Source organism: Sander lucioperca, chromosome 19 (genome assembly GCF_008315115.2).
Source record: "Sander lucioperca isolate FBNREF2018 chromosome 19, SLUC_FBN_1.2, whole genome shotgun sequence".
Lineage (NCBI taxonomy): Eukaryota > Metazoa > Chordata > Actinopteri > Perciformes > Percidae > Sander > Sander lucioperca.
The window spans coordinates 20,397,671-20,419,356 of NC_050191.1; the positions used below are offsets into that span (position 1 = coordinate 20,397,671).

The 21,686-nt window shown below is 39.3% G+C and overlaps 2 protein-coding genes across 2 annotated transcripts in view; both read left to right on the top strand.

Annotated features, from left to right (window-relative positions):
- The window catches only part of sel1l (SEL1L adaptor subunit of ERAD E3 ubiquitin ligase), an 11,179-nt gene extending 64 nt beyond the window's left edge, over positions 1-11,115 (top strand). The window contains exons 1-21 of the mRNA XM_031321926.2: positions 1-522; positions 675-712; positions 1,494-1,689; positions 2,928-3,095; positions 3,783-3,888; positions 4,413-4,575; positions 4,720-4,773; positions 4,937-4,996; positions 5,090-5,171; positions 5,301-5,455; positions 5,669-5,725; positions 5,822-5,890; positions 6,637-6,714; positions 6,984-7,046; positions 7,299-7,386; positions 7,637-7,785; positions 7,885-8,050; positions 8,375-8,449; positions 8,635-8,807; positions 8,970-9,098; positions 9,268-11,115. The exon at positions 1-522 is cut by the window's left edge and continues 64 nt beyond it. Coding sequence (XP_031177786.1) covers positions 435-522; positions 675-712; positions 1,494-1,689; positions 2,928-3,095; positions 3,783-3,888; positions 4,413-4,575; positions 4,720-4,773; positions 4,937-4,996; positions 5,090-5,171; positions 5,301-5,455; positions 5,669-5,725; positions 5,822-5,890; positions 6,637-6,714; positions 6,984-7,046; positions 7,299-7,386; positions 7,637-7,785; positions 7,885-8,050; positions 8,375-8,449; positions 8,635-8,807; positions 8,970-9,098; positions 9,268-9,540 — 2,430 coding nt within the window. The 5' untranslated portion in view covers positions 1-434 and the 3' untranslated portion in view covers positions 9,541-11,115. The remainder of the gene's footprint in view (positions 523-674; positions 713-1,493; positions 1,690-2,927; positions 3,096-3,782; positions 3,889-4,412; positions 4,576-4,719; positions 4,774-4,936; positions 4,997-5,089; positions 5,172-5,300; positions 5,456-5,668; positions 5,726-5,821; positions 5,891-6,636; positions 6,715-6,983; positions 7,047-7,298; positions 7,387-7,636; positions 7,786-7,884; positions 8,051-8,374; positions 8,450-8,634; positions 8,808-8,969; positions 9,099-9,267) is intronic.
- Positions 11,116-11,225: 110 nt separating this feature from the next.
- LOC116066104 (phospholipase B1, membrane-associated-like) lies at positions 11,226-18,773 on the top strand. Its single transcript, XM_031321928.2, has 16 exons — positions 11,226-11,432; positions 11,728-11,792; positions 12,340-12,430; positions 12,547-12,605; positions 13,110-13,177; positions 13,465-13,508; positions 14,271-14,391; positions 14,491-14,542; positions 14,697-14,777; positions 14,877-14,942; positions 15,038-15,129; positions 15,780-15,861; positions 16,119-16,220; positions 16,431-16,526; positions 16,818-16,889; positions 18,031-18,773. The coding sequence occupies exons 1-16, from the start codon at positions 11,375-11,377 to the stop codon at positions 18,166-18,168; spliced, it is 1,287 nt and encodes a 428-aa protein (XP_031177788.1). The 5' UTR covers positions 11,226-11,374; the 3' UTR covers positions 18,169-18,773.
- The last annotated feature ends 2,913 nt before the right edge of the window (positions 18,774-21,686 follow it).

Consider the following 21,686-nt stretch of genomic DNA (forward strand, 5'->3'; position numbering starts at 1 on the left):
ATACAAACCTGGTATAAAAACCGAAGTCGAAAGCTTTTGCATGTCGGTGTTAAACTCGGAAGTTTTGAAATACCAAGAGGTATTAGGCAACCATTTTTTAGACCGAGCAGTTGCGTCTCTTGCAAGTATTGAGCTGTTTGGTTGGTCTTTTGTGCGGCTATGTAACGTTAACACTAGCTAGCTTGTTAGCTAACGTTAACGTAAAACGACATTCACCCTGCTAGCGTAGCTTAGTGTTAGCTTGTTTGACAGCTACAGTAGTCAAAATCAACTAACTACTATTATCCAGAGAGGATACTGTTCCGTTTTGTTGAACGTGTGTGTGAGTTTATTTATGCAACATCATAGTGTGACTCAACTGTAACTGGATGTTTGGTGATAGAAATAGCAGCAGCTACAGCTAGCAGATTGTTAGCTTGTCAACATCAACAACAATGGGCTATCAAAGGTATTTAAAGACTGCAAGGAAGTTTTATTTTTTGACCATTCTGCTGATAGTCTTCGTCAAAGGAATAACAGCTGGTAAGTATAAAATATATAACTAGCTAATGTCTGTGCGGACATAAGTGTCTACGTTTCTTAAACTGTTGCAAGCTGCTGTTTATATTTAGCGAGCAGCTTTGTCCATCTCAAGTTTACACTCTGTTTACTCCTGCCATATTAATACTTTTCAGATGAAGAGCAACACGGCAATGACGGACCAGAGTTAAAGGTACCTCATGAGCTATTTAATATTTGTCTTGAAATTAGCACATCAAACTCTGAGGATGAACGATTTCTGTTAGAAATGTAGATGTGGTTGAAAGCGGACCAATATGCCAACAGCTGTTGGTATAATTGCTCCGGATGTTATCTGCTGCCCAGTGTCTTATGGGTTTTATGGATTGCATCTGGCATGTACTGCCTTACCCTGTGTGTTATTATCTGTCTACATGAGATGTTGACACCGCCACAGCAGTTGATTTAAGCCTATCCAAGCTATTGGCTAATATATGGCTTGTATATGTACTTCACCTTGATGTTAACCAGATGTTTTAGTTTATTTTAGGAGGAAGTACTTAATCACAATTTGGCACTGTTACGTTTAAATGTATCAGTGAGAAAACCTAATCTAGCTTCTTCAGGTGCTGACTCTAAAAATTGTGATTTCTATTTTCCAAATGACTCCCATTAAATGTCTTCTTTATTGCATGAGAAAAATTGCAATGTTTGAGCCCAAGTTTGAGCTGTTCAGGTACAGAGGAATCAAAAAGTTTCTTTTCCGTTATTTGTCTAATGCAATAAAGAAGAAGTGAGCAGATAACAGTGTTGCAGGACTTTTGAGAGATAACAATCACTGTTAAGTTTACAAATAATCTATATTACAAATGTTCTGTAACAGACATCTGTAGCTTTTGCCTTATATAATTGTATCATTCAACCTATTTTGATATGCAATGTGATTCCCCTCTTTCATCTGTTCCTTTACAATAACTTCTTGTCTATGGCTCCAGTCTTACCATGATTCAGACTCTGAAGAAGAAGACGTCCGTCTGGCATCAGGAATTGTGGCTGGGGGCTCTGTGACCTCTGGTCATGAAGTCTCCCAGGCAGAAGAGGAGAAACAGTCACCTGGGGATGGACTGGAGGGTGAAGAGAAGGAGGACCTGCCGGAGCAGCCTCCCCCAGTTGAGAAAAAACCTAAAGAGGGTAAGGACTAAAAATGTAGCTCAAACTGTGAGCTGTATGAACCTCATGCAGTGCAGGCAGAAAAAAAGAATCACAACTGGTTGGTTAGTTAGTTAACTTTGCACTCAGTCCAATCAGCTACTTGAAATCCTTAAACATACACACAACATAGTATGTTGAATGTTATGAATTGAGTTTTGAGCGTCTCTGTTTTAACTACTGAACACACTCTGCTTTTTCTGGCCATGGTTCTTGTCGTATGCGTGTGTCTCCAAATGTCTGTGTGAGACAAAAATCACAAGCTGGCATATTTTCTGTCAGTGGTAGCAGACTTTTGAGTAGAGTGGTTTTGCCTGCCCAATTAAAGCCAGTAATGGATGGAATAGTGGAATAGCTACGCGACTTTACACTAGAAAATATGGCTTCAGCAGCATGTAGTTGCATGTGGACACCCCTAAAATATCATTATTATGCATGATAGCTGATTTTTTTTTTTGTCGTTTATCCTGTAAGGCTTCACCTATCTGTGTTAAGAAGGGTTGGTGAGCTACTGGGCCTCTGGTCATCCTTGTAATGAAGGGAGATTTCAGGTTGAGCCTTGCACTTTGTAGTTTCAAATATAACAGCTGACTATCGTAAACTAATTTCAACATTTTGTTGTTCAAAAACATAGTTTATCTTAGCTCTTATATAAGCATTTATGGCTCATGTGGCTGGCCTGTAGCAGTGATAGTCTATCAGTAACTTTACTGACTCCTCAATTCCCCATTAGGATTTCACCTTGTCTTAGGTCATATCTGTTTTTGAGAATGAAGACTGTCTTGTCTTATTTTGTGAGCTTTGTTAAGTCTTGACATGCTAACCTGTTTTGAGTTTTGCTCACTCTGAGCAAAGACGTGTGTGGTTTCAGGGTAGCACCAGTTTAGATAAACACATAAAGCCCATGAGAAATGAACAGCGCCTTGCACCTGTGGCTCCTCTTGCACTCTGTTACATCATTTTAGTTGTGGGATTGTTAGTAATTTTCCTGCGGCTGTCTTGCACAAGTATAATATTGAGCTTGTATTACGATGGACATTTCTTGACATTTATTAGAATGAAAAGACTTTGTATCTTTAATATGAAGTTGGAAATCCGTGACTGTTGTTTGAAAACAGAGATCTCAATGGACATGGTCAAATCATACTATATCCAGTTATTTTCACTTTATTTTTTGCTTAGTCTATAACCTATTTAAATTATATTGTTTTTTTACCCAGTTCCTGTGGTGAATGGAGGTACAGACCACGGAGAGCCCTGTATCTTCCCATTCCTCTTCCAGGGGAAGGAGTACTATGACTGTACCACTGATGGACGGGGGGATGGACGGCTGTGGTGCGCCACAGTCTACGACTACGACCAGGAGAAGAAGTGGGGTTTCTGTGAGAGTAAGTCTTCAACTTAATACCCTGCTTGTCATAAGGCGAACACTTACCAAAAGCAAATATGACAAAGCTATAAACTACCTTCAGTGTCTTGAGCTAGAGCTGCACGATAGGAGGAAAATATGTGAAATGGGATAACGTTGAATATTGCAATAACAATTTTACTTGCGATAAATAAACAGATATTAAAGTTTACTCACTTCTGCTGCTTTCAGTATTCTGCTAAATTACAAAAAATGCTTGTTGAATTAACCCCCCCCCCTTAAAAACAGTATTTCCATCATTCTTTCATTGAACAAATTTGAACATTGAATTGAACATAAAATGCAACACAATGCATACAAAAGAACAGTTACATTTTAAAGTGCAGTTTTCTACTGATATTTTCTTTCAACATTCAAGGATCTCTCGCGATGTGTCGCAGCCTTTCGCGATGTGTTTATTGTGCAAGTTATCACGATAACGATAAAAAACCGATACATTGTGCAGCCCTATTTGAAGCCAAAATAAAGAGAAATAGTTGTCGAATTTGTTTACTTATATTTTTCCTTATCAAAATCAAACCCTTTCAAAAGCTCAACAGCTACTGAAACTGATGATGGAATCCACCCGGAGGGCGCATTATGGTTTCATTTCCAGAATTACTATGCGTTTCATTTCCTCTGCATTCTCTCATTCTCTTTCCCTTAGCGGATGAGCAGGCACAGCAGAGACTGCAGGCAGAGGAACTTGACGAGCAGTATCAGACTGTCCTGCGCATGCTCAATGCCACCACCAGGAGGGCCCAGAAGAAAGAGTTAGTTTTTTTTCTTCTGATTTATTTCACTGTTTTTTATCAACCAACCTGCTTTTAAATCTTCTGTGTTGAAGACACCTGTATTTTTGCAAGAAGCCTTTGAATATGTTTATAAAAAATGGTGCTATGACAAAGATTGCGTGATTTTGTTTGGGAAAAGAAATTACAAAATTTTGCTTAATCTATTTAACCACATTAACGATGTTAGATCTTTTCTCCATTTTTCATTTCAAACATCAGGGCTGCTTAAAGACCTGCAAGCTTACTGTCTTTTTGTTGTTGAAAAAAACAGCAAATTCAAACTTGTATAACTTCTTGTGTATCTAGCAGACAAAATAACCTGATTTGATTGTTCATTTAGTTTTGGTATGGCTTTATCTATTATGTGTGCTTTATTACCATGTGACTTGCTTTGCTTTAGATTGTCATGTCAATACTGTTGTTATGTACCCACATCATTTTTATTATGCCTTTGTCTTTGCCAATCTCACTCACGCCACCTCTGCTTATCCAACCATTTTCAGATTATACGAAAAGCTGCTGAAAGTATCAGAGAAAGGCCACCAGAAAGCCATGGAGAAGGTGGCGTATGCCATGCTGTTTGGGGACTACATGAACCAGAATGTCACTAAGGCCAAAGAAATGTTTGAGAAGCTTGCTATGGAGGGCTCGCCTAAAGCTCAGATGGTGAAGATCTAATCCAAAATGTTAACCTGTTTACTTGAGAAAAGTGTTGAAAGCCCTTTTGGCCTGATATCTTATCAGATATGCTGTTTATTTGTGCTTAGAGTATCAGTTGTGTAACACTGTGCTTTGTTTACTTTTCCAAAGGCTCTTGGCTTTCTGTACGCAGCAGGACTTGGAGTTAACTCGAGTCAGGCTAAGGTACTTTATTTTTTTTTAAATTCTGTATGACTGAAGTTATGTCTTTACTGTAAATGTACTTATTGTAAGTTACTTTTGACAAAAGCATCTGAGAAAATAATGCTATGTAATGTCTGTCTCTTTTTCCAACAATTATTCACATATTGCCTACATCCTCTGTCAGGCCCTGGTTTACTACACCTTTGGCGCACTGGGTGGAAACTTGGTAGCTCATATGATCCTGGTGAGTTGATTTGTCTGTCAGTGGAGCAATGCGCAGTCACGTTATGTCTTAAGTATAAAAAAAAATGACGTTTCCTCTTATTGTTTTTTTTAGGGCTACAGATACTGGGGAGGTGTGGGTGTTCCCCAGAGCTGTGAGTCAGCACTAACACACTACAGGCTTGTGGCAAATCAGGGTGAGCATTTTTTTTTTTTTTTTTACATTCAGGTGTGATGTTCTGGTTCTTCTTGGGCAAATAACCTGATCAAAACTATTTCTCTTCCATCTGCTTTTTTTTCACTCTACACTACGCTACCACCTCCAGTGGCCAGTGACGTGTCCCTGACAGGGGGCTCAGCGGTGCAGAGGATCAGGCTGCTGGATGAGGTGGAGAACCCAGGATCTACCAGTGGGATGTTGGAGGAGGACTTGATCCAGTACTATCAGTTTCTGGCTGAGAAAGGAGATGTCCAGGCTCAGGTAAACTAGTGTCATCAGCAATATGTGTTCCTTTGTTCCATGCAGCAACCATTTTCTTTCATGACAACCTGTTTCTGCACTGAGAGTATGAGGTGTCTTATACAGTACATGTATCTAAATAAAGTGTATAGAGTATCTGAAATGTGATTTTCATATTTAAAATACTAATTGTATGTCATTGAAGTTAACTAGGTTGTTTGTTTCCCCTGATAGGTGGGTTTAGGTCAGCTTCACCTGCATGGAGGACGTGGAGTAGAACAGAATCATCAGGTGACTTATTGTTTTTCAAAGATTCATGCAAGTATTTTATTTTTGTGATTGTAATTTGCACTAGTAAACGTATTTCTGATGCTTCCTATCCAACAGAGGGCGTATGACTACTTCAACCAGGCTGCAAATGCAGGGAATACACACGCTATGGCTTTCCTCGGCAAGGTGGGTGAGATGTCTGTCTGTCTGTCTGTCTGTCTGTCTGTCTGTCTGTCTATCACAATATTTTTCGTGGCAATACTGTATCGATACACAGACGCCAAGTATCGATCTTTTATGATATATGTGTTGGTCAGCCTGTCTGCTTGACACTCCCATTTTGCAGCAATAAAATTGAAGTGAGATGAACAAACCGAGACATGTATCTTTTTAGATAAAACAGATGTTGACAAAATGTTCCTTTGGGGACATCATTTGAAATTGTGAAAAATTTGAAGTTGGAAAAAAGGTAATACATTGCAATATATCGCACAATATTGCAATATGTTTAAAATCGCAATAATATCATATCGTGTCATAAGTATCGTGATGATATCGTATCGTGTGATTCCCACCCCTAGTGGGAACGGTGGTGATTTAGTTGCTTGTAATGAGACAGTTATATTACAGTTCTTTCTTTTTTTTTAATACTGACAAGCTTGCTGGACACGGTCCCCTGCCTATAAAATTAAATAGTATTATTTTTACCCATCTGCTTCACTTATCTGTTTGTAAATATTAAAAATATGTCGCCCATACTGTGTGAGAACCTCGGGGTGTGAGAAGAGATGGTCTAAACTGGATCCAAAAGAAATGAAGCCAATGATTTGGCATTGCTGTTTTAACAGAGGGCGGTGCAGTGCCTTTGTATTTGAGGCTGTGCATCAAGTGTTTTGATTTCTAAGAGCTGTGAATCCTTCTGTCCTTTTCAGATGTACTCCGAAGGCAGCGAGTATATCCCTCAGAACAACGAGACAGCCCTGCAGTACTTTAAGAAGGCCTCTGACTTGGTAAGAACAAAGCTGTAGACTAATGTCTTTATCTTTATCTCTATGTGGACTTGGTCATTTACCCTTTAGTGTTTGTATGTATATTTGTGTGTATGTCTGGATGTTTATCATTACAGTTATTCCTGTAGGGGAAAGCAGCCCTCCAAATATTCTGGAGATATTCTGTTACTGTACACACTTTTACCTCTTAGCTGACGTGTCATTCACTGTCATTAATTTCTTGGATGCAACCCTTTTTATTTACTTGTTGCTTCTTTTTTTAAATCCAGGGTAATCCAGTGGGACAGAGTGGCCTGGGCATGGCCTACCTATATGGAAGAGGTGTCCCAGTGGTAAGAAACGTTTACACATTGCACCTTTTTAAAATCCTGTCTAAGTTTAAGATGCACTCTCTCAGACCCATTTTAATGTACAGTTTACTCTGTATTGCTAACCTGGCAGATACAGTTTTTGGCACTAGGAATAATGTGAAATTTAAATCCCAGTGAAGTCGTTTGGTTTACGAGGTTGATAACAAGCTAGCAGAGCGTCCCCATGCTGGAATCACAGCAGTCATTTAAAACGTGTGTGTTTTGTGTCTTCAGAACTATGAGCTGGCACTGAAATACTTCCAGAAGGCAGCCGAGCAGGGCTGGGTGGACGGACAACTCCAGCTGGGCACCATGTATTACAGTGAGTGTTTACAGCTGAGTCTTGTGCATGGTTTGTTCTTGTGGTACACAATGTGTCCTGGCCTCCTGTCATAGCTGTTCCTGTTTCCTTCTTGTCTGTCTGTTTAAATATTGTTACTGAATCTGAAGATTTGAATAATCTTTCTTTTACTGGCCCTTCTTCACATCATTTTCATTTCTGTTGTTGACTAGAATACTTCTTTTCTCCTCCATTCAGTGTTTGTCTTTCTCTTCTTCCTGTCGTTCTTCAGATGGCATTGGCGTGAAGCGTGATTACAAGCAGGCACTTAAATTCTTCAACCTGGCCTCACAGGCTGGCCACATCCTGGCTTTCTACAACTTGGCCCAGATGCATGCTACTGGTACTGGTGTGATGCGCTCCTGCCACACTGCTGTGGAGGTGAGGTACCCTGTTTCACCCTGATTGTGACGACATTGTGCGCCACTGTAGACCCAGTTTTTTGGTCTGTCACACTGTGTGTCTGTATCTCCGTTGCAGCTTTTCAAGAACGTGTGTGAACGTGGTCGCTGGTCAGATCGTCTCATGACGGCCTACGGCAGCTTTAAGGAGGGTGAGACAGACGCTGCGCTGGTTCAGTATCTGCTGCTGGCTGAGCAAGGCTACGAGGTGGCCCAGAGCAACGTGGCCTTCATTCTGGACCAGAGTAAGAAAAACCGGGACATTAGTATCATGCCAGGGTGGAAAGAAAGTGTGTTTAAGTGAAAAGCACATCAGGTCCAAATGCCATGAAACAGTTAGGGTTTACATTAGGCTTAACGTCTCTATTAGCAAACTGTTTAATCATGGTTGGCTTACTTCGTGGTAAACAATAGCAAAATTGATTTAGTGAAACAAATTTAGGGAAACATGCTTGTCTGTTTTTATTATGCACATTTCCCAAAAGTATTGACAAACTACCAACTTTGGGAGAAGTAACATCCTAACCTTTGAATCTTCTTTTTGTATTTGTATGGATTGTAACAAACAGAAGGAGTAAAGATCTTCAGTGAGAATGAAACCTACCCTCGTGCTTTACTCCACTGGACAAGAGCTGCAGCACAAGGTGAGTCCATACACACTCAGTCCCTCATCCATTTTACGTCTGTGCCAGATTTATTTTGAGCTTATCTTCTCAATCAGGAATGCATCTATGATTGCTTCACATTAAGAACACTAGTTGACTTTGGCTGCTCAAAACCAAACCTGCTACTTCGGATGAAAGTTCACACACACAATTCTCATTCCCAGGTTACACTGTGGCCAGGATAAAACTAGGGGACTACCACTTCTACGGCTACGGGACAGATGTGGACTATGAGACCGCTGTCATCCACTACAGGCTGGCATCAGAGCAGCAGCACAGTGCCCAGGCCATGTTTAACCTGGGTTACATGCATGAGAAAGGCCTGGGCATCAAACAGGTGGGCACAGAGTTCCACTGGTGACTCTTAAACATCAGCTTGCTCTTAGCATTTCACTTGTGTCCACTTAGTCACATTGATTTATGAATGCAGAGTGTAGCTAATGCAGTCACTGGACTGATTTGTGAGTCAGACTTTTTTTTCATGTGGTTCTTTCTGCAGGACATCCATTTAGCCAAGCGTTTCTACGACATGGCCGCTGAAGCCAGTCCTGATGCCCAGGTCCCAGTTTTTATGGCCCTGTGCAAGCTGGGCCTGGTTTACACTCTGCAGTACCTGCAGGATTTTAATGTAAGTACTTCGTCTTAAATTCTCAAGCTGGAGCTGTGACAATTTGGCTTTGAAAGTCAAACCTATAATACAACCAAGTAGAAAGCTACATCATCAGGGGGAACTGAAATTAATCATATGCGTCTTTGTCTTCCATCCTCTCTCTCCATTTGGCTTTGGCTCCTGTTAGTTAAAGGACCTGATTTCTCAGGTGGACCTGGACCAGCTTCTGGGCCCGGAGTGGGACCTCTACCTCATGACCGTCATCGCCCTATTGTTAGGCACAGTCATCGCCTACAGGCAACGCCAACACCAAATCATAGTTCCCCCTCGTCCACCGGTCCCTGCCCCAGCGCCCCCTCCTAGACCGCCTCAGGAACAGTCCCCAGCCCAGGCCGAGCCCCAGGGACAGGGAGAAACACAAGCCCAGGGCCCGGCCCAGGAGGAAGAGGAGCAGCAGTGAGAGGAAGCCAGACGGAGCGAGGGCAGTATAAGACAGACAAGAGGCTCTGCCAGCCGCCCAATGGAGCAGCTGGTGCTTACTAGCTGAATACCTGCTAGTTTGAGTACCTCTCCTACTCCACATGCTAAAAGAAGACTGAGGTGGCTGCTAAACTGTGCAGTCTCACATCTCCCTTTCTCCATTTAAAATATATGCTGGTCCTGGGCTGAAGAAAGACACGGGGGGTGTTTACCGACAATGCTACAGAACACAGGACTTGGGACTTGCTAGTCTGTGACTCAGGATACTGCCAGAAGCACCTGTGTCCTCACCATGGAAATAGCCTTTTGCTTGCAAGATTAAAGGCTTTTTGGATTTGACTAATCATCATAGTCAAAAGAGTTGGAATATAATATGTGCTTTAGTTTCTTCCTATTTCTCTTGTTGAGAAAATCGCTCTAAGTGGAACTGCCTCAATCCTAGTTTAGCGCATTATTTTGAAAAAAAAATCGGGCAGGAAAATGTGAATTAAAATACTTTTATTTGCTAGACCCGGTCTAGTTGGTAAAGCAAGTCATGGTTTTGCATGTTTTTTTTCTGATCATTTTGCAGACTTTAATTTTAGGCACCTTTTTTCAGATACTTGAGTGAACAAATCTTGCATTACCTTTTCCATTAATTGGTTATTTGTTTAGTTAATATGTCGGTTCTGTACCTTTTCATACCTGCAATTCACTGAGAGAGATTAATTCATGTTCTTTCAGCATTAGTAACAGTGCTAAAATGTAATGAAGTCAGTAGAATGAGAACAGATACCTGTTAAGTGGTTTACAGGAATCCATGAAAAAGCTGTTCTGGATAGATAAAGCCACTAAGCTCTCACCAAATCCTCAGCCCTGATGCAGATTCTGTTTAAAAATGCATACAGACATGTCTCCAAGCATAGCCTGATCTGTAGGATGTATACAGTCCAGTGGAAGGAAAAGAACAGTTTTGAAGATGTACTGTACGTTGGTGGGATATTTTCCCATCAACAGGCTTAGATTTTATTCTAGTGGTTGGTAGCTCAATAGTTCCTCTCATCCCACATCTGCCTTTTTTTTTTTTTAGTTTATTAAGCCTCAAGTTAGCTGAGGCAGGGCGTGCGTGCGTGTGTGGCTGTGGCGTGTGGCTGTTATGAGAATTTCCACCCACTCACCAAAAATCCAACTTTGATCCCTGCCTACACCTTTCTGCTCAGTTGGACCTAAATCTGACAAATGAAGCCATGGTTAGGCCCTACAGTATTTATCAAAACAAAATTAGAAACTTCTGATTTTGCCACATGCAGTTTTTCCCCTCTAAAGTCCATTTGTTCAGTTCCACAGTATGTGCTTGTTGTTAGAACTATTGAGAATTGATCTCCCAATACGTCTGCATGTAGTGTATGAAGTCAAAAAGGAAACGATAACTGTTTCCTGCATTCACACATCGACACCCACACTACTCACAATTTGTCTAAAATGAAACGCTGGTCAAGATTGTTGAGAAGACTGCATTTTTACCATCCTAAATACAAGTTTATAAAGAAATAATAAATGATATATGGATATTTAATGGTCGTTTAGAATGTTTTTCTTCATTGTTATGGTGGTTATTTGTTAAGTCGCAAAGCTTGTAATGTGGAAAACCTGTGAAACCTTGTTATTGTTATGAGGTATTGTATTGCTGACATTGATCGAATGGCTCTCAGTGGACCCGCAGGGTGTCACTCCGCTTTAGAGGGTGGGAGAGACAAAGTGACAGCGCTGTAAAGCTGAGCATCACATTGTGCATTCTGTAGGGGTGACCCATTGACTGGCCCATACGCACTACTATGGAGTGGCTTTGGATCGCCGTGGCAACATGTATGCTCACGTCCTGCTCTGTCAAAGGTAAGTGCTAGAACAAGCAAGAGGGCAAAGCACACGTGAGGCTATGGGGCTATATTTATTGTTACAACAGCCTCTGAAACAGGGCCTTTCATTTAGACAGATTGTTTATGGTGTGTAGAATGTTATATAAATGTGTATTTTGTTATCAGATCATAAGTAAAGACTGATGTGCCTTTTTTAAAAGGGCCTACTGTTGTGCTGTAAAGGATTGCCAAAGGAAAACTACTTGTTCAATTGATAAATGTGTGTTATTGGAATGTTTCAAATGGAAAATTTGGAAATAATCCTCTTTAAGGCAACGACTGGTGGTGGGAGTATGAGGAGGGGATACGACACTACAGCAAGGAGGCCCTCAACAAGGTACTGTGTACACCTGGATTTGTTAGAAAGTGGGTAAGAAAGAAATCGAATTCTCATAGAATTTTATTTAGTTTATCATTTAAACAGCCAGACTATGACCACAAGGCCTTGATGTATTTATTATTAAAGACACACAAATGGACAAAAGGAAAACCAACAAAAACAATATGAGTATATAATAATGGGTAGCCTAATTTTAACATAAGAGGCAGGTTACCATGGGACGACAACTAACCACAGCATATGGACCAGCAGGCATCCGTATGCGCATAACAAGCATCGCTGTATCAGACTAAAGACACAGAGCAAAGCAAGGGGTAGTGAGTGAAATGGCAACGTAGTTGCATATGGTATCAACAAGTTAAAGGAGAACTAAAGAAGAAATAAAAAATAAGAAATAAAACATATACAGGGTTCATCTCTGTTTCTAAAGAACTGCCTCTTGTAAGGAAGACTGTGACACATAGGACACACATTCAATCTGTATTTGAAAATAAGAGATTAGACCTCACCGTGATGAGGTCTCCCTCTCTTGTTTCTTTCTCAGGAGTTTCCAGAGAAAACTCGGCCGGCGAGCTTCAAACATCCTGTGTTCCAGTGCCCAGACATGAGTCCTTCTCACTCTGTACCCACCTCAGGTCTGTCAGGGTCACATCTAAATCAATCTTCTACCCAGTGGAAACTTTTGATTCATTTATTCTCTTCCATCATCTTTTCTCTGCATTGCCATGTCTCCTTTCACCCTTTGGTGTAGTTGAATTTGTAAAAGCGGCAGATATCAAAGTCATCGCTGCCTTGGGGGATTCACTGACGGTAGGTGTTTTGTTTTTGTTTTTCTTCAGATGCAAAGTTAATACATTATAAGTAATATGCAATTGAAATCATGATGACTAAATGTTGCAATGACAGTTATGTTGCCAGATTACTTTTATTTACCTTTTTGGGGTTTTTTCTTTTAAAGCAAAAGCATAAATAGAGTACCTACTCTGCTGTAGCGTTCCTTTTTACTACTGTTTAACTTATTTTACTATTTATTTAAATGTATTTTATCGTTATTAATACATACTGTGTGTATATGTTTATACTTATATTGTTTATATTCTTTTTACCCTTCTTATATTTGAATGTGTGACATGCTCCAACAACACCATGACAAATTCCTTGTATGTGCAACGTACTTGGCAATAAAGCCCTTTCTGATTCTGATTCTGATTCTAAATGTCAGTTATCTGTTGTTTACAAGGATACAATGCAGTAGATAATACCAGAAATCCAAGTTCTGATCATATTTTCCTCAGATGTTGTCTTTCTTTTCAGACGGCCATCGGTGCCAACGCCACCACTGTCCTCGGGATTCCTATTGAGTTCCGTCATGTGTCGTGGAGGTGACAGAAAGCATGTGTGAAACCTGTAATGGGCCTCTTGCATGGATAATAAAGGTTATTATCCATGCAAGAGGTAGAGGGCTAGTATATGATACTGTATACTTAATATGCATGTGCATGCTTTAGTTAATCAAGTAATCAACTTGTTTCAACATTTCATCAAAAAACGACTGTTTAAAATAGTTTTTTTTTTGTATTTTCAGTTTGTAGATAACACTGTTGAATTAGCATTACTTAAAAATAAAGAAATAGTTTTGATAATAATGTGACATTTCTTCATCTTGCAGCATTGGAGGCTACGGGTCATTTCAGGATGTCATTACTTTGGCAAGTAAGATGTTTTAATCACTGATGATATCTCAGATATCTCTTGACATCATTGTGTCATATAAACCATTCCCAAACTGTGGTCCGCGGACTGTACTGCAGGTGGTCCGTGGAAGATATAATATAAAATAATAGTATAAATATATATATATATATATAATATAATATAAAAGTATAGTCGTTTAACCTTCATTTTACCAGGAAATTCCCATAAAAATTAAGTATATGTGTATTGATATAAAATTTTAATTAAATTGTCAAGTTATTGTGTGATTACTAAAATAGGCTAGTGGCGCTCCCCTAACCCTAAACCTAAAATCGCCAAAGGTTTTGAAATTTTGACTATATCCAAGTGTTCTTATTACTGTATAGATTTAATACTCCATTGCTATGGAAATAATCTGTTGTTCAAATGAACCTGATTATGCCCTCGGGCGCTTGAGTAAATAAATAAATAAAATATGTGGCAGCCGTTGTGTGCAGTAAACTTTCTTTTAACAAGCCTGTTGTACTGATGTGATGACCAGTTATAGTTTTAGTGCTAGTAGGCCTATTAAGAGGTGTGGATTAATTCAGGTTTGACTGTGTGTAGACATATTTTATTATGTGTATTATGAGGTGGTCCGCGAAAATTCTTGATTACACATAGTGGTCCACACACAAAAAAAGTTTGAAAACCCCTGATATAAACCGCAGTGAGCTAAAGAAAAGAAACAATACATCATCTTTATGCGTTTCTCTTCCACTGGTGCTTTTTTTTTTTTAGACATCATCAAGCTGTTCAATCCCAATCTGCTTGGTGCTGCTCCGGGCAAGACGGTTCATGGGATGCAGGGTCATATCAGCGAAACAGGCTTTAACCTGGCTGTGACTGGACATAACACCTTGTAAGCAATCATGACCAATCATGCCCTATGTGACCTTCTGTTTCATTTGTTATTATGTATTATGATGCTTAGCCGTATGTTGTTGTTCTGTCTTTATAGCAACCTCCCCGGCCAGACGAGACATTTGATCGACACACTGAGAGGTTATGAGGTACAGTAATGTGTAACAACAGAGGGATGGACGATTACAGTAATAGAGGTGTTTTTTAAAGTTCAACAGCCGGAGTCTGATATATCCTGCAGCAAGATGCTGTCCCTGAACCTGTTTTTATACACTCTGACCCCTCTGTTGTCTGTTCCATTAGGGTCTGAACTTCGAGAAGGACTGGAAGCTTTTGACCATTCTCATGGGCATGAATGACATCTGCGATTACTGCAAAGATAAGGTCTGTCTTTCTCTTTTTTTCGACTAGTTTAGTTCAATAAAAATGTCTCTTTACAGAAATATGTCATTAATCTCTGCAGAGTCTCCGTGTTCTCTCTAGGCTCTATTTTCAGTGGATAACTACATTCACTATATGACCATGTCCCTGGAAATGCTTATGAATGAGGTAAAGTCAAAGAAACATGACATATTTGGTCTGAGTGAGGTTTCAGCACGGTGCTGGAATTCACTGCAGCGTGGCTTCTTCATGTTGTGCTACAGGTTCCCCGTATGATCGTTAATGTGGTTCAGATCCTGCCCATGCAGACTCTGAGGGAGGTGCAGAAGCCCACCCCGGGGTGCTTGCTCCAAAGGTGAGACGCTCATTCTTAACAATAACATTTACTGCGAGCCTTAAAGTGCCCCTCCGTTCAAAAATGTGTTGCTTGTTTACTGTCGCATCCCTGTGATGTTTGATCTTCACTCTGCAGAGTTTGACACTAGAAGGCTGTTTTCACATTCCTCTGCTGAAGAGGAAAGCTTTCGCTGTGCTTACCTTCAATCTGAGTTTAAGACATAGCAGCAGGATTTTGTGACATCACAACTCGGAAGCCAATCACGGTCCAATATACAACCTATATAAGTGTACTGTTGAAACGTGAACACTCCAGCGCACTGACAATATACTTCTCAGTGACATCGGGAACATTTTGTATTTAAAGTTTTGAAAAAAAAAAAAATATATATATATATAGGAGTGAAGTATTTTTATGTCATAAAACATGTCTGGAGGGGATCTTTAAAGTAGCCAAATCTTGTAGCAGAAGCATAAACTACTGTAAGTACTTGACATGTAGCCATCGTGCTTTTTGTGTTGTTTTTTTTTAATCTTGCAATGTTTAGTATTAGAAAACCATCTTTTTTTATTATTCCTTTTGCACCTAAATGTCCTGTCAGAACAAGTTCATAACCCCCGTATGCAATCTCCCCCGCTGAATTTTATTTTGTTTTTACTCTAATTTAGGTCCTTCTGCTCGTGCCTGATAGCACCTGAAGCAAAGTCTCCTGAGCTTCAGGAGCTGGTAGAAGTCAATCTGGAGTTCCAGGTATGGTTTATAACTCTAAATTCATGGAATGTGCATATTATTCTTAACAAATAACAATTTAAATCATCATCAACCATCCTGCAAGATCACTTTATTAAAAAAAAAAAAAAAAAAGCATCTCAATCACTTTACTGTACAAAGTGCTGCATGGATCCAAAACAGCACGTGTTGATTTCATGTTAACAATTCTCTGTAAGTAGTTTGCACGATTGCTGTTTCTAAAGATGTATTGTAAGTGATGTTACTTTGGTCCCCAGAAAAGACTTGAGTCGCTGCTGTATAGCGATCGTTTCTTCAGGGACGACTTCGCTGTCGTTCTTCAGCCCTTTCTGAAACAAGCTGACCCCCCCCGCCTTCCGGTAATCTATCCTCACTCCAAAGGCCACAACTATATCAAGGTGGAAGAGGTGTCTGCTCTCAGGAGATGAATCAGTGTGAAACATTGCACAGTAATGATTGAACCATTAAGATCCCGAGTGTGACTGCTGTAACGTTTTTGGCTTTGTTAACACCAACAACACGCTCCATCAGTAAATCTACACCACTTTATGTTTTGTCTCTCTGAGCAGAATGGGAAGATCGATATGACCTTCTTCACTCACGACTGCTTCCACTTCACCATTAAGGGACACGAGGAGCTGGCCAAGGGATTGTGGAACAACATGGTGAACAATGAGTCACACTGTTTGTATTTAATGGACCAGGAGGTTAAAGGTCAACAATCCATTACCATTTAGAAGGATTTATTATGTAAAGAAATGTCACAAAAGGATGAAAAATAATGAATGACTCAATAGGAAATAGCTGTAGATCACATGTGTAGGAAAATGAAGGACACAGCTTTTTAAGCATGCATTATTACTACAACTTCATTTATAAAAAAAAAAAAAAAAAAAAAACATTGATTTATTTATTGCCACAAATGAATTCCTTTTTGTCTCTTTATCTGCTCACAGTTTCAGCCTGAGGGGGGTAAGATGATTGTGAGCAGCTTCTCTGACCCTATCAGTCTCATCTGTCCACCTATGGTAAGGCAGCTCTCTATACGACAATGTTGTTACACCAGAGCAGCATATGTTTCTAGTGTCTTTAACCTGAACGTTTGATAAAACACTTAAACTCAACAAGAAGAAACTGACCTTTACTCTTAATAACGTGTTATAGCGAGCTGAACGCGTTTTCCAAAGGACGTTGTTGGTTTTTATAGTAATTTCCTATCAAAATGATTCTACTAATTTAAATGCAAATGCAAATACTCTTGCAGATATTTGAAATCTTCTTAAAGTGCTCATATTATGCTCATTTTCAGGTTCATAATTATATTTAGAGGTTGTACCAGAATAGGTTTACATGGTTTAATTTTCAAACAACACCATATTTTTGTTGTACTGCACATTGCTGCAGCTCCTCTTTTCACCCTGTGTGTTGAGCTCTCTGTTTTAGCTACTGTTCCATCTTTGTTGGGAGTCGCACATGCGCAGTACCTAGGTAAGGACTACTACCCAGTCAGAAGCAGAGCATGAAAGAGTGCCACGCTAGCAGCTAGGCGAGTATTATAACGTGTGTTACAAAGTGACGCACGTTTGTCACAGAAGTAAAGGCTGGACTACAATAGAGCTGTTTGGAGCAGTTTGTGAACAGTGTTTTCTGTTGGAGATGGTAAGTCTCTTTGGGGTGGACTTTGGGCTTTTTCACTTTGTAAACCTATAACGTGCACAAAAAAAGATATATAACACAATAAAGAAAAGGGAAAAAGCCAAAAAGCACAATATGAGCACTTTAAGATACAGTACTCACTCATAGTTTAGATTTTATAGCTGTTTTCGTTTTGTGAAAGTTATGCTCACGCAGTTGCAAGCAGAAAGTAATTTGAAATCTTTCTCTGTCCCTGTTTGCAACTGCTTTATCATGCAACACTGATAGGAATAAGACCAAAAGGAAAATAATTAAATAAGTAGAAATAAATTAAATTTTAATCATAAGTTAGAAGTCGACAAGTTGATTAATATTCTTTAGAGTGGCCTTCTGGATGATTGTAAATCAACTATGTCTTGCTTTGGAAAATGGTCCCCAGTGATGTGTAATTAAAGATTATGATCCTTTATATGCTTTTAGATGCACAACACAAAGTGATTATATAATGCCATATTCTCCATGTCCTATCTGTAGGAACAGCCGTATATCTTCACCCGACCGATTGCAGCCAAGTCAGATCAGCCTCCACTGCAGTCTGGCGCTCTGTCACAGGCAGCGTACTTCGTGCTGCTCCTGCTCCTTGTGGGTTTGGCATGTCTCGGACTTCTGTAGCTTTTACTTTGCTGGACTATTTTACAATCATGCTACTGCTATGCTGGGTACTGTTGAGGTGATACAGTGGATCACCTTCAAAGGAGAGTCTGTGAGCCACTCTTCTTAGACATTGCATGTCTGTGGCACCATATAGCAGCATACAGGAAAGGACTGTGGTGTTAAGCTCTGAAACCACGTAGATAATGTGACAGTGAATGCTGCAACCTAAATATTTCAGAATTAGAGGCAGGTGGAGGTGGTCGTTGGAGCGAGAAGCTTTCTCTGGATGAAAACATTGCTGCTCAAAGCATAAGGTTTTCCATTTTGCTTTTAAATTGAATTCATCATCCCTGAACCAAGATGATTTAACTGATCTGACCACACACTAACTGTGGGGACGATCTTCAATGTTTCACCCACATTTGTAATGAGAATAATATTCTGTAGGTGTAATTTTAAGGAGATGTCTGGCCATGAGCTGCTTTAACTACACTGTATTACCTAATATTAATTGCATTAGCGTTTGTAACAAGTGAAGCATGAAGTAAAAAATGTTGACATGTATACATGCTTATAAAACATTAAAATATTAGACTTTGCCCAAAACTGAAGTAAATGTTTTCTTTAAGAATCATGAACCCTCAACTATTTCAAATTGTTATTTATTTTATGATATTAAAAACGTGTATAATGTTCAATGTGTTTGTTGAGTTGACAATGAAAATGTTTTTTAAAAGATATAAAAATGGCATCAATCATAACAAACCAAGTCATTTAGCTGGGAGGTTGACGGGGCCTAAATTCTCATTTCCAACAAGTGTGCGTGCGCACACAGAGGAGCCCTATTAAACCTGATCAGCTCAGTCATATAAATTGAAAGATGGAAAATGATTTGTCATCCATCTTACCCATGCTAAATGTTACCAGAAAGATGTGACTTTTCGAAACCAGAGACAATTTAGTCTCACGTCTGTTCCTCAGATCTCCCGTCTGCTGCTGCTGGCCCACTTTCACGTCTCTGTCCTCCAGTAGCTGCATTGTATGTGCCCAGCACTAGAAGAGACAACGTAATCCACCAGAGTGAGTACACTGAACAAAAACTCCCAATATTGTGCGCGATGGTGAGCAGAGGAGTCAGTGTTGTTAATCTGCACACAAATGATCATCTAACATAAGTAGCTGTGGTATATGATCATCTACTAAAGATTAATTCTCTATTCATCTTATTTTTTGGTTAAGAGTGTACAGTACAATATGCATTGACTCTGTTTATTTAGTATAACTATGAGGGCAGGTGGAAGCTATACTAAGCACAGCTCAGGTTCTCATAGAAATGTTAATTTAGATCTTGAATGGAAATGAAAACCATGCAGGGTGTACTCAGCAAGGTAGGCTTGTAAAGAGAAGAATGGAATGGTTTTCTGAACCTATCGAGGTAAACATGTCTTACACAATACAAGCAAAACTGTTTGAACATTGACTATGAATGGGAGAGGTCCCTTTTAATGTGTTTATTTAGTGAAACTGTTCCCAGTATGTTGTAAACCAAACACTTAAAGGATCTAAAATATATATTTCCTGCGTCCCAGTTTTCTGCCATTTCTCTTGCATGTTGCAGTGGGCTGAATTTCAATCAGTCCTTGTAGCTGTTGGATTTCATAATGACCTTATTATTGCATTCAAAGAAAACCCTCTTCATGTTTAAACAAAGCCGTCCGTTGCCGGTTTACGCGGGACAAATATGGAACTGACGCAAACTGGCCTTTATTGTCTCTCTGAAAGTGTAATGAGATCTTTGGGAGCTCGGTGGACGGTGGAGTAGGCAATTCGAAACAGCACACAGTCCAACCCACACCTTGGAAACCTTTTTGTCTGTCAGTTTTTTAATGAATGTGTCAGTAACAAAAGAGAAAATGGCCTCACAGGCTCATGTACATCTGGGACTCAGCGCTTATGGGATAACCTGGAACTGTACCTCGTACGAGTTTGTGTGACAAATAAAATTGACTGATTGATTATGAGGTAGAAGAGAGCAAACAATATTAGGATGTTCCATAGTTTCGTTGTATAATACACCTTTATATAATGACTCTTCAAAACATAAAACTCAATTGTGCGTTATTTGTTTTGTTTTGTTTAAGTTTAAAATAAAATGACTGTTGGCTGTTTTGTAACACTTTATAACATGTTCCAACACACACATGCTTGAGTAATACATAACAATAAAATAATGCAGAATCATCAGGTCATAAGTTTTAAGTTACAGTCACTTTGTTTATGTTTCAATCAAATCAGATGGAATCGGTCTCTGGAAACCAGTTAGATACAGAAAAGGCCATTCAAACATCTGACACAGCAGTCAAAAATATTCAATTTTCAGTAATGGTAACAAGTCACAATCAGATTCCTGACATTTTCTTTCTCACTTTATTAGAATGATGCATGTTTAAACATGTCAGTCCATTCTGCCCTGATTTGTCACTTGCTAGATGTTTTTGGTTTTAGTGCACCATTCTCGCCCACGCTACACACTTCTTTAGAACACAAAATATAATGATAAAATAAAAATGAAAAATTCACATGCCATCTCATAGCTTGTAATTGTGAAACAACATAAAGTTAGCAACTGGTAACAATGAATGTCTGCACAAAATTGTGTTGCTAATCCATCCAGTAGATGTTGAGATATTCCACAGAATAAGTGAAAACTTTGACCTGCTGGTGGCGCTATTTAGGGGAAAAGTTAGGGGTTCCCAAAAGTCAGTAGGATTCATCCTCGGGGGATCATGATATAAAAACAGCTTCATATTTCTGTGACAACAGGTGGACGGTCAGAGAGGATGATCAAATGCATGGTCCTGAAATACCTTATTATATGTAACTGAATTCCATCTCATTTGGTGGCACATAAATAGATATATGAAATAATTGTGAATTAACATTCTTTAACTGATAATCCATTAGGTGTTAACTCATCACATGAAGTCAAAGTGATTCAAGCATTTATTTATGGCGAGCAACAGGAATTCACACATTATTTAACCATATTTTGTACCTCTTATTATAAAGTGTTGTCTTTAACTGTCATCTATACATCTTAAATGGACCACTAAAAGACTGTCCAGGAGCAATCCACCAATAACCAATTTCAAAATGGTCATGTGTGTGGCAAAACATTTGGAGCTCACTATATCTGATCAAGATATATCCATATTTATTAACCAATATGTATAGTTATTAGCTATATAATTATTAACATATACTGTATGTCTATTATGTCACAAATCTTAAATTCAGATCCCATTTAGTCTCTGATAAGAAGGGTTAAAGCTGCATTGCCTTTGGTTATGAAGCGTGGAAAAGGTCTTTTTTATCCATTCATTGAATCCACCTGTTCACATGATCAGAGTAACAGCCATTACAGCAATCATTTTCAATAAACCGTCGCCTAGCAACACATTCAGCTAGTCAAGAGACATGATCAGCAAATACAGTATGATGATAGAGCTTTGTCCTGTATGGGAACACAACATAAT